This window comes from Thamnophis elegans, chromosome 2 (assembly GCF_009769535.1).
Source record: "Thamnophis elegans isolate rThaEle1 chromosome 2, rThaEle1.pri, whole genome shotgun sequence".
In the NCBI taxonomy this organism is placed as follows: domain Eukaryota; kingdom Metazoa; phylum Chordata; class Lepidosauria; order Squamata; family Colubridae; genus Thamnophis; species Thamnophis elegans.
In genome coordinates, this window is record NC_045542.1 from 106524640 (window position 1) to 106539330 (window position 14691).

Consider the following 14691-nt stretch of genomic DNA (forward strand, 5'->3'; position numbering starts at 1 on the left):
AATAGATCTCAGTCATAACAACAAGAATGAATGAATGAATGAATGAATGAATGAATGAATGAATGAATGAATGAATGACAAAATTCTGTAATATACTCAACAGAAGAATAATACACCTGCAGTTGCTTAAGAATAAACATACCTGGGTTACCTCTTATGTTTAATTGTGTCCCAGCCAATAACTAGTTAAAAGTGGTGAGGCCCTTTTTTTGGCCATAACCTGATAAGATTTTTTAGCCGTAACTGATAGGATCTCCCCCTGTCCGGTCCACCCGTTTACACCTAAATATGGCACAAAGCTGTCCTAGCAGTATCTATTTTTCTACTTCGCCCATGACATTGTCTTCATGTTTTCTCCAACCTATGAGTTGAGACAGGCATATATTGGCTTGTTTAAAAAGTATATTTTTCCCTTTACTTTGACATTTCCTGTGACAGCCTAAAGGTGGATAAAATATATTCCAGTTGTCAACTATTACTTTGGAGGGAGATGCTCTACTCACAGCTAGTAATTGGGCACACAAACAGGATAGAGATTTTCAACAAAGATAGATTTCAAGTATGTTTTCAGTTATCTGGAGGGAGAATGGATAGCACTTCACTTTAGTTACAGAATTGTAATGAAAATTGTGATTTTAAGGTATGTTATCATTCTCCTTTATCCAGAGTAATTAGGCACATGCATCCTTCAAATTAAAATAATAGGTACTATTTCTAGAATTAAGATCTCTTTTTTTAATAAGAGAGACCCATGGAGTCCCAATAAGTTGGAACAGTATTTTGCATACCTCTGGTTTCTGCATTTTGCACTTCTGTGTGATAAGAATATCAACATAAAGTACACCTTAGCATTTCAACTATTGATTGTGAAAAGTGTTTTTCCTCCTGGATGGGTAAGTTGCTAGGCGTCTACATATGTATACGAATCCAACAGGTAACAGTAAAATGCAGATCTTAAACATGCTATAGAAAAGTTATTGTGTTGTGTCTTTACATTGCATAGATCCCATGGTTGGTGAGCAGCAGTTGATTGGTTTACAAAATAGTCTCTAAATAAAGATTCTAACCTAGTAGAATAGCATTCATGTGTTGCAGTGAAAGTAGGTTTGGGTATACTGAGAATCTGTAAAACAACTGTCTGGTGTTGTCTTTGCTCTTGGTATAGACTGCTGCATGTGGCACAGGCTGATAATTTAGTCTGCACCTTCTATATGGCACTAAAAAGTACTGGGCAAAAGCTTCAATTGACCAAAGCTGATGTTTATGGTCATGACTGATGACGCCTGCAGCACATGAAAGCTTGGGAGAGGTTTCCCATGGGGTGCAAACCTAGTTTACATTGCACCCATTGATTTATTGGTTGATCAAGGAATCTTTTCTTACAACTTCATGTTTGTTACAGGTACAAAACACATGATATTGCAAGCCATACAAATCACACAAGTGTCATAATATCTATGGAAAAGCGCTTCAAAGAAATTTATCTGACAAAATACCATAGTGAAAACATTTTAGCATCCTTTTGCATTTTTTGCATGATAAAATGTTCCTATCTCTTTAATAGAATGATATAGATACATCCAGTGTTAGGTTTGTATACTGTATATGATTAATTACTTCTTATATGAAAGATATTTCCAAATTTGGCACCTGCAGTTTGAAAGGATGTATGCTATCAGCAGAAACTTCATTGGAACATGAGACCCAACTGCCCTGGGATGGGGTGAGGTCCCGTTCTCATCTCAGATCCTGTGAACTTAGCAGTTCGAAAGCATGCAAACACGAGTAGATAAATAGGTACTACTTCACTGGGAAGGTAACAGTACTCCCTGACATCATGCTACCCATATGACCACAGAAATGTCTTTGGACAGCTCTGGCTCAATGGCCTTGCCACAGAGATGAGCACTGCCAGCTAGAGTTGGCAATGACTACTGGAGAAAAATTCTCAGGGACTTCTTTACCTTTACCTTTTACTTATGTCAGCATACCTGTGGACCTGATAGGGTGTTGCCTCACACTTGTAGACATTTGATGGATATTTGTAGGCTCTAATGAATGAGGTTACTGCTTTATTGGTTTATGCCTTGGTTGTTTCATGATTATATTACTGCAGTAGTCTCCTGGCTTGGGAATTCTGTTCCCTATCCCATAATCTTAATTCAGGACAGTGCCTTTCGGCTATTTTTATGTCAGCACAGGTAGGCCTTGTTTGCCAACTGCCTCACTTAGTGACTATTCAAAGTTACAGTGGCAATAAAAAGTAACTTTAATACCAGCCCTTGCATTTATGACTGTCATAGAATCCTACGGTCACATGATCACCATTCACACACTTTACAAGCAGCTCCTCATAAGTAGTGTCAATGGAGTAGCCAACAGTAAAACTGCAAGTCACAGTCATGTGCTGTCTCATTTAATGACTCACAATTATTTGCTTAACAACTGTCACAGAAATGAGGTTTTAAGCCCCTCACAGTCACAGTTGCTTAATGACAGATTTTTCCAGTCCCAATTGTGTTAGGTAACCAAGGGCTAACTTTATAGTACAATGCTCTTCACTGGTTTTTTCTCCAAACCAGAGTCCCACTGAAACTACCAGTCCTTGTCTTAGGAACCCAACCTGCTCAGGATTTGTCTGCCATTATTTCTCCCTACAATTCAATTTGTTCTTTACATTTTTCTGGGCAGGCCCCTTTTTCACTTCCCTGGAATTAGATTCCTTCTTTACACTGCCCCCCCTCCCCCAAGAACTTCTGGGCCCTTAAAAGGGATTTTAAAAATCTTTTATTTAACCAGGCTGTTAAGTTTAATAGATTAGAGAGAAGATAATTTAACAGTTCTGTTTTATTTTAATATATATCGATATATATGGATATGCTTGGATCAGAGGTGGGTTCCTACCAGTTCGGACCGGTTCGGCCAAGTAGGTAATAACTTGGCTGGACATGCGCCTGAACCAGTTCTATGCTTGGAGCCGCCATCTTGATTTTCTGTTCTGCACATGCACAGAACAATCTTCATTGAAAAAATGTTATTTTCCCCCTTTTCTAATGTTGTGTGCATTCGCAGACCTTTTTAGGTGCAAATACGCACCCACTCGGAACAAGATTTTGTGTACCGAACCAGTAGTAATGCTGGCAGGAACCCACCTCTGGCTTTGATGTATTACAAGGCATTGTTTTAAATATGTTACATGTGTACAGTTATTTTGTTTGATTTATCTTTGTTGTTAATATTTGTTTAGGCTTGACTGTTAATTTGTGAACTAATTTTATTGCATTGCTTTTTGTGATTACATGTTTTTCTGATGATAATTATTAGCTAGCATGTGTAGAATAAATACAAACACATATATACTTACTTCAAAATCTTGAAGCACAAATTTTAATATCAGTTGAAAATTATATTAAAAAATTCTTTCAAGATGTTACATAAGTTTTATAAGGTTTTTAACATAATGTAAATACCTCTTTCTAACAGTGTTATACTTTGTTTCATTTAACTATAGAGAGGAAACTATCAGAGCTAATATTAAAAAGAGACTTACGCTGTAATGAATGAAAGGAATGGAAGAGGCAATAGCTCATGAGTTTTGTAGATTAACTGGTGATTTATGAATGTTAAGCATATGGTATAGGACTATTTCACTATAGAGTAGAAATTATAATTAATTATGATTTTTCAGATTAGGCACAAATGCCATGGAATAATAACATTTTATTGTTTCAAAAGTCCATAAGCATAATTAGATCTGTTTGATTAAAACAGACTAGAGACTATATAGTCAGTGTATGTGCCATCAATCAGACCTTCTGCATTATTGTGAATAAACCAACAGGGAACATCTGTGCCATGCTTTGAATCTTCAGTGTAGTCTTTTTGCCATCCCCTGCAGAAAAATCACAGACAGTGAAATTTAAAAGGCAAACTCCCTGAAGGTGAAATGCAATTTCCACAATCCTTGAATGTTTGTTTACCTGGTGACTGTCAGCTGATTATTTTTAACAATCATGGTAGCATCTGGTTTCTCTGGAGTAGATCCAGGATGGACCTCAAGTATGGTAAAGTTAATTGGATGAAAAAACTGACCTGAAGATGAAAGCAGGAAGATCAGTTAAACTGTTTTCTAGAAAATCATGTACAATAGAAATTAAACAGAATATTTATCTTTGCAGAAGTTCTACTCAGCCAAGATCCTACTTCTCCCTATTATTAAATACAACTTGATTTTTCAAGTACTGGTATTAAATATTATAAATACTAAAATCAATAGAAACTAAAATTAAGAAAGGAAGAGGGAAGAAAAAAGATGTAAAGAATAGAAAGAAAAAAGAAAGTAAAGAGAGACTATAGTAAAGACAAGAAATATATACGTAAAGAAATGATTCCAACTTTCATCAAAGCAAGTATGAACAATTTCATTAACTTCCTCTTAAAGCCTTATTACACAAATAAGCCCTTGCTCCCATATCCCATCTGTTAGCTATAAACAAATTCACAACCATTGTCATTTCAGCAAATATCTATTTAGGATGATCAGAAATAGCAAAATATTTTAGCTTCGAGCAAACTTGATATTCCTTCTTTTTACTTCTAATAATCTTAACTTTGTTCCAGTCAAATAACATCATAGAAGTTGATTTCTTTTCATTTCTTCTTTGTCATGAACTTCAAAGCTTTAACAAGTCTCTTCAAGTTCAATATTGGAAAATTATCCAGGTCACTCCCTTGATTTATTATTTATATGTCCCTTTTAATAAATAAAACATGGGAGGGGGGTGTTTGTATGTCCAATAAATAATACTTCCATGTCATTCTTGAAACCTGTCATTGTTAAATCCACTTTCAACTCAGTCTCTTGTAGCACTTGTTCTCTTCCATTACATTTTTTTAGACAGTCTATCCATATAGGTCAGATATTGCTGTTGATTGACGTTGTTAATATTAACTTTTGACACTATTGTTCAGAAATGTCCTTCAATATTTCCTGAATTCACCGTTCTGTATCTATTAGACAAGTCTTTGTGTTCTTCTCTTTAAGTGAAACCTTTGGTTCCCTGTAGTGTCCAGTTTTTTTAAAATCTTGCCTTATTACATTTTAAAAAAACATTTTCCTACAGGAAGGATTCTTTATAATTAATTATAAATTCTTATTTCAAATTAATCTGGGCCCTTAATTGGCTTACAGCTTTCTAAAAGTTTTAATGAACCTTTTGCTGTTTATTTTTTTTAAAAAAACATTTTTTTAAGTTTATAGTAAATACATCCTTGCTTTTTCCTTTTTGTTTTATTTTTTTGGCAGCTTTTACTTTTTAAAAGAACCCTCCCTCATTATGACCCTGTAATCCTTTAATTTCTAGTAGAATCAGACAGACTAGATGGAGCTGAATGTTTATTGGCCCGATGCCCTTCCTGATGCCACGCTTCTAACTTTATTGCTGCCATTCATTTCAAATAAAAGGGATTGAAAACAATAACACTACTTTCTGATACACACCTTGCCATCTCATACTTTTCCTCCTTTCCTCCCACCTCATATTTTATTTTATTTTTTGTAAAAAAAAAAAAAAAAGGACATTGTATCTCTCATTTTGCAATGCCGGTGTAATATCATTGTTCAAAGGATGGTTGTAATATAAAGCAATAAGAGAGATATTCATCTTTCATCCTGGAAGCTTTTCTATGGAATAAGATCAACTCTTTGGATATCTACATAAATGAAACTAGTCAAGAAAGATATTTAAATCCTCTTTTCCCAGTGTACAAAAGAAATCAATATATTTTTTTAAAAAAACTTATGAAAGCGTTACCAAAAAGGAAAATTAATTATATTACATCAAGAAATCCAAGACTTATTCTTGTATATTAATAATAAAACAGTTGCTTGCTACTTTTCATCTTTGAAAGCACAATATTTTTTATGGAAAGAAGCTTCAATTATCAGAGCCTTTCAGGTTTAAATAGAATGAACAAATCGTTTTAACTTCTGCACATCAAAAATGTTGCACAGATTCCTACCTAATAAACCATGAGTATGTTCAGACAGTCTGTGGCTATCCAGTGCATAGAACCCTAGAAAATCTCCATGTTTTGGATTTCTTCGCCATGTTTGATGTAAAATTATTACAAATGTTGCTCCTTCTCCCATAGATACTTCCACACTCTTCTTTCGGATAATTTTCAAGGTCAGGCTAGTTTGGATGAGAAAACATGATAAAAACGGGTCAATACAATGGTAGTTTAAGCAGGCAACCCAAACCATTTTTATCATTGAGACAAGCAGAACTATTGCTATCAATTTAACCACACTATCATAAAGAAGCTTTGCAAGGCTTTTCCAACATCTTCCTTACGGAGAGAGGACAAAAAAATATATCCTATGAAACAGGATTTTCTCAAAGAACAATTAGCACTACAGGGAAAATTAACATCAGTTAGAAAGTATTCTTCCGAATGAAAAACATAACCCCTGATTCTGTACATCAGGGTCTACTGATGTACATCTACTTTTGGAGTAGATTCTATTGAATTCAACGGGGGTTATTTCTAAGGGGATACTAATACATTAAACATTCATTTCATGTTTTTAAATCTTTTATGTGTACTGTTACTGTCCCTTTTTTACCAATCCCTACTTTTTGTCCTTTTCTAAACTTTATTTCCTGGACTAGTGAGAGATAGCAAAATTGTCTAACCTCTCCCCCCCCCCCCTCTCACACACACAGAAGTGGGGGGAGGGAAAGGAAGAGAGAGAGAAAGAGAGATTGTCTCATGGAATTAGTACAATTATCAAGCATATTCAGATACCAAGGCTCCAAATATCTGTTTAACCATGGCTAAAGTTCAGATCAGTTGTTATCTTTCAACATAGCTCTATATTCTTGTTGTGTGGTTAAAACAGGAATCAGACCATGATACTGCCCTCGTCTGCAAGAGCATAATAAACATCAATTTAATAATAAAATAAAACACTTTGATGGGTCAGCATCCTTCTTTGAATTTCTTGACTCAAGTCCACTTTACTTTTAAATGTGATTTGGGCTCTTACGTAGGATATAGTAAGGTAACTTCATCCAACCATGTGAATGCCATCTGCTTTGTGCCATTGTGCAGAATGATTCTCTCAGGAGTTACTTCAAGCTTTAAATTCAGTTCTTCATTGAGAATCCCAAGTCTACCGATATAACTGTTCTGTGGCTGGACATCATTCCTGCTCTGCTTATATCCAATTAGCTGTCCATTGACAGTAATGCCTTTAAGAAAGGATGAAGAAGAGACACCCTTTCTAGGTTTATTTCAGTGGAAAGCAATTTGATTTTATTCTATAGATAAATACAATTAAAGGATTATCAAGCAGTTTTCAATAGCTATAGAAATATATTAGTGCAATGAAATAATATATTTTATGCCCTGCAAAATCATTATAATAATAAATTTGCCCTTTTCAGTTCAGTTCTTTCTCTGTTACAAACTCATTCTATGGAAAGGCACCTTCCACCCTGCCCCCTCCTTAAAGATTTGGGTGGCCCCAGTCTTTCTACTATTTTGTAAAGCTGTGAAAATATGGCTCTTTCCTCCAGGCATCAGGCCATAGTGTTAGTTCAGCTGTTTTGTAACTGCCTGGATGCACTGTGTTTTCTAATTGATTAAATCAATAAATACAAATATCTGAGCTAATTTTTAGGTAGCAGATGAACTAAGAAACCTGTGCCTTGGCTGGATCATTTCAACTTACCTGTACTAGGATCACTGATTAAGTTTAAAATTTTCCCTGGATCTTCATAAATGTTAAAGCAAAGATGATCATCTTTTTCTGGGATGTCTATGATGAAATGTGGATCGCCATCAACTGCAAAGAGAAATGGGCCACTTGATCTTTGATTCTCATACAAAGCCTTCTATAGAATTATGCCTTATGATATATTTTGCCCCTTTTATCATTAATGTCATCAACATATTCAAAAAAGAGTCTGAACTCAGGTGTTTGATTGGCATTGTAGTCAGTCATGGTTTGTTTTAACCACTACTGGTTGCATAAGTCCCAGATAGCTAAGCACATCTCACTGTTATAAGCCATGATAGACAGTACACAATGGCTATGTTGCTTTTAATCCAATTACATTTACACAAGACTCTAAAGCCAAACAGACTGCATTATGACTTTTACATCACTGTTTGTTAAGATTTCACTTTGCACATTTGAGGTTTAATTTCAAAGCCATTTTATTGAAATTCTATGGCTAAATTATATCTCCTATGAATTTGTTTCACATACTATAATAATTTCAGTATGATGATACTTTAAGTGTGCCACTCAATTTGTGTTGAAGGTAGCAACATTTTGTGAGCTCCCATCCTTCCGTCCAGCTCTTGCCAGGGACATGAAAGAAGCCTCCAATTGGATGTCCCCAAACTAATCTTTTCAACCCAGAAACGTCTCGGTGCTTCTGACACGAGTGCAATGCGAATATGTGATGGAAATATTTTCATATAAAGTTTGCCGTGGGGTTTTAGATTTAGATTCACCTACTAATCTTCTTTTGTACAGAAATTCTCTTGTCCATACCCCAGATTTTTCTAACCAGTGTTTGCTGTAATTGATGAACCATCTGAGTAACGTCTTGAATGAGATGATGACATAGCTATAGAGATACTTCTTCATTACCAGTCATTTTTAAAGTGACTGTTCAAAGTTACAATGGTACTGAAAAAGAAGACTTACATGCTACCGGTCTTCGAAGTTCCAGCCATCACAGCACTCCCACAGTCACGTGACTGTGACTTGGGCACTTGACAACTGGTTCACACTTTCAAGGGGTTGCAGTTTCCCATGATCATATGTTTGCTTTTTGCAACCTTCTCTGCTGGCTCCCCACAAGCAATGTCAATGAGGAAATTGACAGGGAAGGTTGCAAGTCACTCTAGTAAATCACTCACATCCTTTTCTGCCTGGCAGCAGCCATTCCTGAACTGCTATGCTTGCACCATGCACTACGTCTTACCTGCCTGTTGGCCTATTTGCAAGTCACCTGGAACTCACTTAAGGACCTGTGATCCTTGCTTAATGATGGCAGTAGAGATTGCCGGGGTTGCTGTTGCTAAGCGATGCAGTCACACGATGTTGCACTTTACTGTTGCATCACTTAGCGATGGAAATTCCAATCCCAGTTGCCATTGCTAATCGAGGACTGCTTGCAAATGGTTTGGCAAGACAGGATTTTCAGTCATGCTAACTAAATTATTATTTTCCAGGTTTCATTGCATGGCAAACCACGGTTAGAGAAAACTAGAAACAAAAAGGATATAACCTATGAAAAAGGGGTCTATATGCTACTCTTTTAGCATAGTCAAAAACCTCCAAATTAGATGGGACCAGTGGTGGGATTCAGCTGGTTTGCACCAGTTCAGGTAAACTGGTTGTTATATTATCCACCCACCCATCCAGCTATCAAAGTGAATCCTGGGCTCTGCGCTGTGCTGCAGTGGAAAAAATGGGCAATGGAGCGGCCGGTGCGAGGGAAGGAGAAGGCCACTTTCCCTCTTTCTTCTCCCTGCTCCTCCTCTTTCCCTTGTGCTGGGCGCTCTGTTGCCCATTTCTCCATTGCAGCACAGTGCAGCGCCCTTTGATAAGGGAGGGGGGTGTCGTAATTTAACAACCAGTTCACCCAGGGTCAGGATGGCCATCGCAGGAGGCTTGTCCCACATGTGCAGTGGAACTGGATGGGAATGGAACATGAGAGCCAACATGACCCTGGGTGAACCAGTTGTTAAATTATTTGAAACCCCCCCTACTGGATGGAACCCATATATATTACTAATGTGTTTTATGGTAAAATAATCACAATATAAAGTGTTTACCAGCAGACTTTAGATATTACGCTTTTCTCCTTTCTATTTACCAAAAAAAGGATATTAAATGAAACTTACCACTTGTGTACCTGTGACTAGGGGTTGAGGACGAATACGATGGATAAGAAGATGCTGGTACTACTGCATAGGGGTAAAAAGGGAAAAGGGTTACACAATTGAAAATAGGATAGCTGGTTTTTTTACCCACTTTAAGGAGTACTGGAATTTTATCTCAGTTTTCATCCTGATTTTAACAATCATTTCCAAGAGAATATTCTGCAGACAGTCATGAGCATGGACAGTCCATATATCAACATTTCCCTCAAAAAAAAAGAAAAAAGAAAAAAACCCTGACATTGCTTTTCAGTGAGTTGCTTTTATTAAGGCAGTTTATTTCAATTGCTTGAAGGATTATCCTGAAGTATGTCAATGCAGATTTAGTCATGTTCTTTTATAAGATTTCCCCAATGGGAAGCAGCCCACTTCAGAGGTAGCTACACTGAACACAATAATAACTTAGATTTATGCCTGTAAAGAAGCCAGATTCTCAGCAAGACTGTTGATGGCGCAATACTGGAAGAAGGAAGACTTGCCTACAATCCAAAAATGGACATTGAAAGTTACAAATTTAGCCGAGATGGCTAAAATATCGGCATATCTTAAAGATCACTCAAATGAGAGATATAAATGAGACTGGAAAAAATGGATTGACTACATACAAAATAAATACGGGACCAAGAAATTCCAGTTAGCCTATGCTTAAGATCAGAAATGATTTAAATTGTTTAAAGTTAGTTCAGCAAGAAGAAGCTAAGATCAATGCAGAATGTCATTAATTTCTTTATTTCTATTTTTTTTCTTCAATAGATTTTAGACTGTGTTTGTTAAAAATCCATACCGTGTACGGGTTCTGGGAAGTTGGGGCGGGGGAAGTCGGGGGGGGGGTAGGGGGTGGAGGGAGGGAGGGGCACACACACACAAAAAAAATTGTACTTTGATGTTTTAATGATTGACGAATGATGAAATATTTGTGTTTTAAAAGAAATAAAACCTTTGAATGATAAAAGAAGCCAGATTCTGAGTAAAAGGACATTCCATAGATCAGGGGTGTCAAACTCGATTTCATTGAGGGCCACATCAGGGTTATGTTTGACCTTGGATGGCCAGAGAGTGGGGTGGCTGGGGGTGGGCTTGGTCATAGTGGGTGGGGGTGAGCATGGCCTGGGGTGGGCATAGTCATAGTGGACATTGACACAGGCTCAAGATGCGCTTCTCCCCTTCTTTCTTTCCACAGTACTCCCCAGCCTCCAGAAGCACTCTGCCAACCAAAAATGGGCCACGCAGAGGTCCCACAAGGCCTATTTTTGGCCTCCCCAGCCTCCAGAAGCACTCCTCTGTCCAAAAACAGGCCCCACGGTGCTACTGGAGACTGTGGAAGCCAAAAACAGGCTGAGTGGGGGCACATACACACACCCTATGGCCCGTTTTGGCTGGCAGAGGCAGTGGGGGCCAGTCATTTGATATTTCCAGATTGGCCCCATGGGACAGATTTAAGCATTGTGTGGGCCAGATGCGGCCCGTGGGCCTTGGGTTTGACACCCCTGGCATAGATGGTCATGGCACTAAATAGCTTTAAAATGCTTATTGTCAAAAGACAAATTGATGGAGATTCTCTTGGAGACTCTAAGTGGTTATATCTATCTATATAACTATCATCTATCTATCTATCTATCTATCTATCTATCTATCCCATCCATCCATCCATCCGCCCGCCCACCCACCCACCCACCCACCCACCCACCCACCCACCCACCCACCCACCCATCCATCCATCCATCCATCCATCCATCTATCTATCTATCTATCTATCTATCTATCTATCTATCTATCTATCTATCTATCTATCTATACCTATCTACCTATCTATCTATCTATAACATTTCTTTATATGCCATTTCTCACTAGATATTTCGGACCAGTGTATAACTATTCTTTTACTCCAAAACAATAAAACCCAACTGAAAAAAGCCATACATTTTTCAGTTTCACAAGCAAATTGATTATTATGCAAACTGAAACAAGGAAAATAATGTATCTCTGTGGTTTTTTTTTTAATATTACTGATAGCAGTATTTTCCATCAGTTCAGAAGCAATGTCACAGAACAATTTTATCCAATTCCTTTTTAATGAAACGAGGTAGTTCAGAAATATATAATTGTCACTTACATTGTCGAGTAGCTGCAAATGAAAGAAATACAAAGAATTACATTAATGCGAATAAGGAAAAGTACCCCAAATCCCCGCTTTTCTGAAGTATTATTTTGTTCTTAGGAATTTCTACAGATGAATTTCTGAAGGATCAAAATATCCAGAAAATCTGCCAGCATTTAAATCAGTTCTTTCAATTACTTTTTCAAATATATTCTAAATATATTATAGAGAGAAGGAGCAATTTTTTTAATTTTAATTTTACACACTTAATCTAGACAATTAACAAAACAATTTTACACTTAAAAAAATAGAAACCAAAAGAAAAATGGGGGAAATTAAGAGGGGGAAAACCCAATCCTAAACAAACAAAGAGAAAAAAGGGGATAAATGCTTACATGTCACATGTTAGCAAAAGTCACTGGTTTACTAATAAATACACTAATATAATCAACACAAAATATTATTGTAAAATTTCACAAAATTGCTGCCATAGTATAACATATTGCTTTGATCAGTAGAAAATTCCCTTTCCAAAGTAGATAGGTCACACATTTCCACACATAACCATTTATTAAAATCTGAAATAAAATTACTTTTCCAATTTCTCAATATGATTCTTCTAGCCACTCCACATACTTCACAGAATTAGCAACCTCACTGCATTGCATATAATAGCCCATTCTTTGTCATACGTGTTATAATGTCCCATGGATATATGAAAGTGTGGAGCTTGTGATACATTATTGCCCCAATGCTACTTATGTCATTCTAATGAATGTAGCCAATTCCTACAAACATTCATCATCCAGACCAAATATTTGTCCATTCACATGGCCAGCTTTGACATACAACAGACAAGCCCTGAGATCTATACCATTGGCAGCAATGAACCCCAAATACCATTTAGTTATTTTCCTTAATTAATTTTTAAAAAATTAAAGTTAAAAATTAAAATAAAAGTCAAACTTACCCTCAGCTGTTCCAACAAGACATAAAAAGGTGAAAAACAAAAAAAGAATGACATTATTAATAACATGCTACTTTGCATAATTGCAAGAGCATTTATGATTTACAGTCCTATAAAGATTTATGACATCTTTATAGGACTGTGAAATAAACACTTGTCCCTCTGGAATCCTTGGTGTTTGGAGTGGGAAACAAAGGGAAACCAAGGAACTACCAACTCCAATATACTATCAACGAACTATCAAGAACAAACAACAGTCCCACTAACACTGACAGGGTAGCTACTGTGTATAAACAGAGGGCAAACCCCACCCTTTTCTAGCCCTGAAGATGTTACCTAATTGGGTAATGAAATATCTGCCAAAAAAAAATCCATGCTCTGAGAGCACCAAGGACTCCACAGTTCAACCCTGAGCTACAAATATTTTTTTCTATTGCTTTGATATATCCCAAGCATCGCATGGATCTCTTGTTCATAGATTGTGGTCAATAGAATGCTGGCTTGTGAAAGAACCATTATTATGGATTGGAGAACCTAACGTGCATTGAACAACATAAACATGCTTGAGAGAACACCAGACCAACACAAGTATGTTGCTGCTAGGGTATGATTAAGCTACTAATCTATATCTTCTCTACCTTGCTAAAACATATTGTAGGATATTAAATCTTTAATTGTCCAAATCATGAAGGATGACAGTAATCAAGATCTGTAGACCTTAGATTCTGGCAATTTGGAATATAAGACAATGAAATGGCAAAGGGCAGGTAGATGGAGAGGAGGATGAACTAGAAGAGAAAGAGGAAAATTTAATGTTCAGAATAAAGGTAACCTGATCTTCTGGACAGATGATGAGTAATGCAGGGAAGGTGTATATGAAGCTAAGGTGTGGATGAATGAGCAGAAATTATGTAGTAAAAAATGACTGCAGATCAAGTCATCAAAGAAACATATGGAGGAATTAATGGGTTAAGAAGAAATGGAAGTGCCATGATGGAAAGAGATGTTTTGTTAAAAAGACAGAAGTAAGATGTAAAAAGAAGGAAAGAGAATTTAATTTTTTTCTACCACCTTTATTATTTTTATAAATAACACAAGGTGGTAATACTCCTTCCTCCTGTTTTCTTCACAACAGCAACCCTGTGAGGTGGGAGAGAGGGAGGGAGGGAGGGAGGGAGGGAGGGAGGGAGAGAGAGAGAGAGAGAGAGAGAGAGAGAGAGAGAGAGAGAGAGAGAGAGAGAGAGAGAGAGATGCCCATAAAAGCATCACTTTCTGGATCAATAAAACAATAGCATTCTTTCCCAAGCTTATGTGGCTGCTTCAATGGAGTGCTTTAAACTATCTCCACATGTAAATATACAGCTATTTCATATGTGTGACAATATCACTTATGTCCTTTACTGGTGACATTATAAAAGTTAGTAAGTATGGGTACCTTCAAGTGGCTTGTCAGCAATTGCAGCTGTATCAATATTGTCTTCTGGCTTTGTGACCACCATGGATGTCAGAGGAGTCACAAACTTATACTTCAGAGACATCTCCAGGGCTTTGGCAGTAAGATTAGTCTTCTCATCGCCCTTTGCTGAATTCCTAGATGACGGAACAACACCTAATATATTACTGACCACTAGATGTATTTAGAGCCAGTGGCATAAAGGCC

At 36.9% G+C, this 14691-nt stretch overlaps 1 protein-coding gene across 1 annotated transcript in view; it reads right to left on the bottom strand.

Moving 5' to 3' along the window:
• Window positions 1-3371: 3371 nt before the first annotated feature.
• LOC116503995 (inter-alpha-trypsin inhibitor heavy chain H3-like) overlaps window positions 3372-14691 on the bottom strand; it is a 28266-nt gene continuing 16946 nt past the window's right edge. Inside the window, exons 14-22 of the mRNA XM_032210804.1 lie at window positions 14467-14621; window positions 13035-13040; window positions 12080-12091; window positions 9931-9993; window positions 7739-7852; window positions 7052-7256; window positions 6022-6194; window positions 3981-4092; window positions 3372-3892 (exon numbers count right to left, since the gene is read on the bottom strand). Of these exons, the coding sequence (XP_032066695.1) occupies window positions 3763-3892; window positions 3981-4092; window positions 6022-6194; window positions 7052-7256; window positions 7739-7852; window positions 9931-9993; window positions 12080-12091; window positions 13035-13040; window positions 14467-14621 (970 nt within the window). The 3' untranslated portion in view covers window positions 3372-3762. The remainder of the gene's footprint in view (window positions 3893-3980; window positions 4093-6021; window positions 6195-7051; window positions 7257-7738; window positions 7853-9930; window positions 9994-12079; window positions 12092-13034; window positions 13041-14466; window positions 14622-14691) is intronic.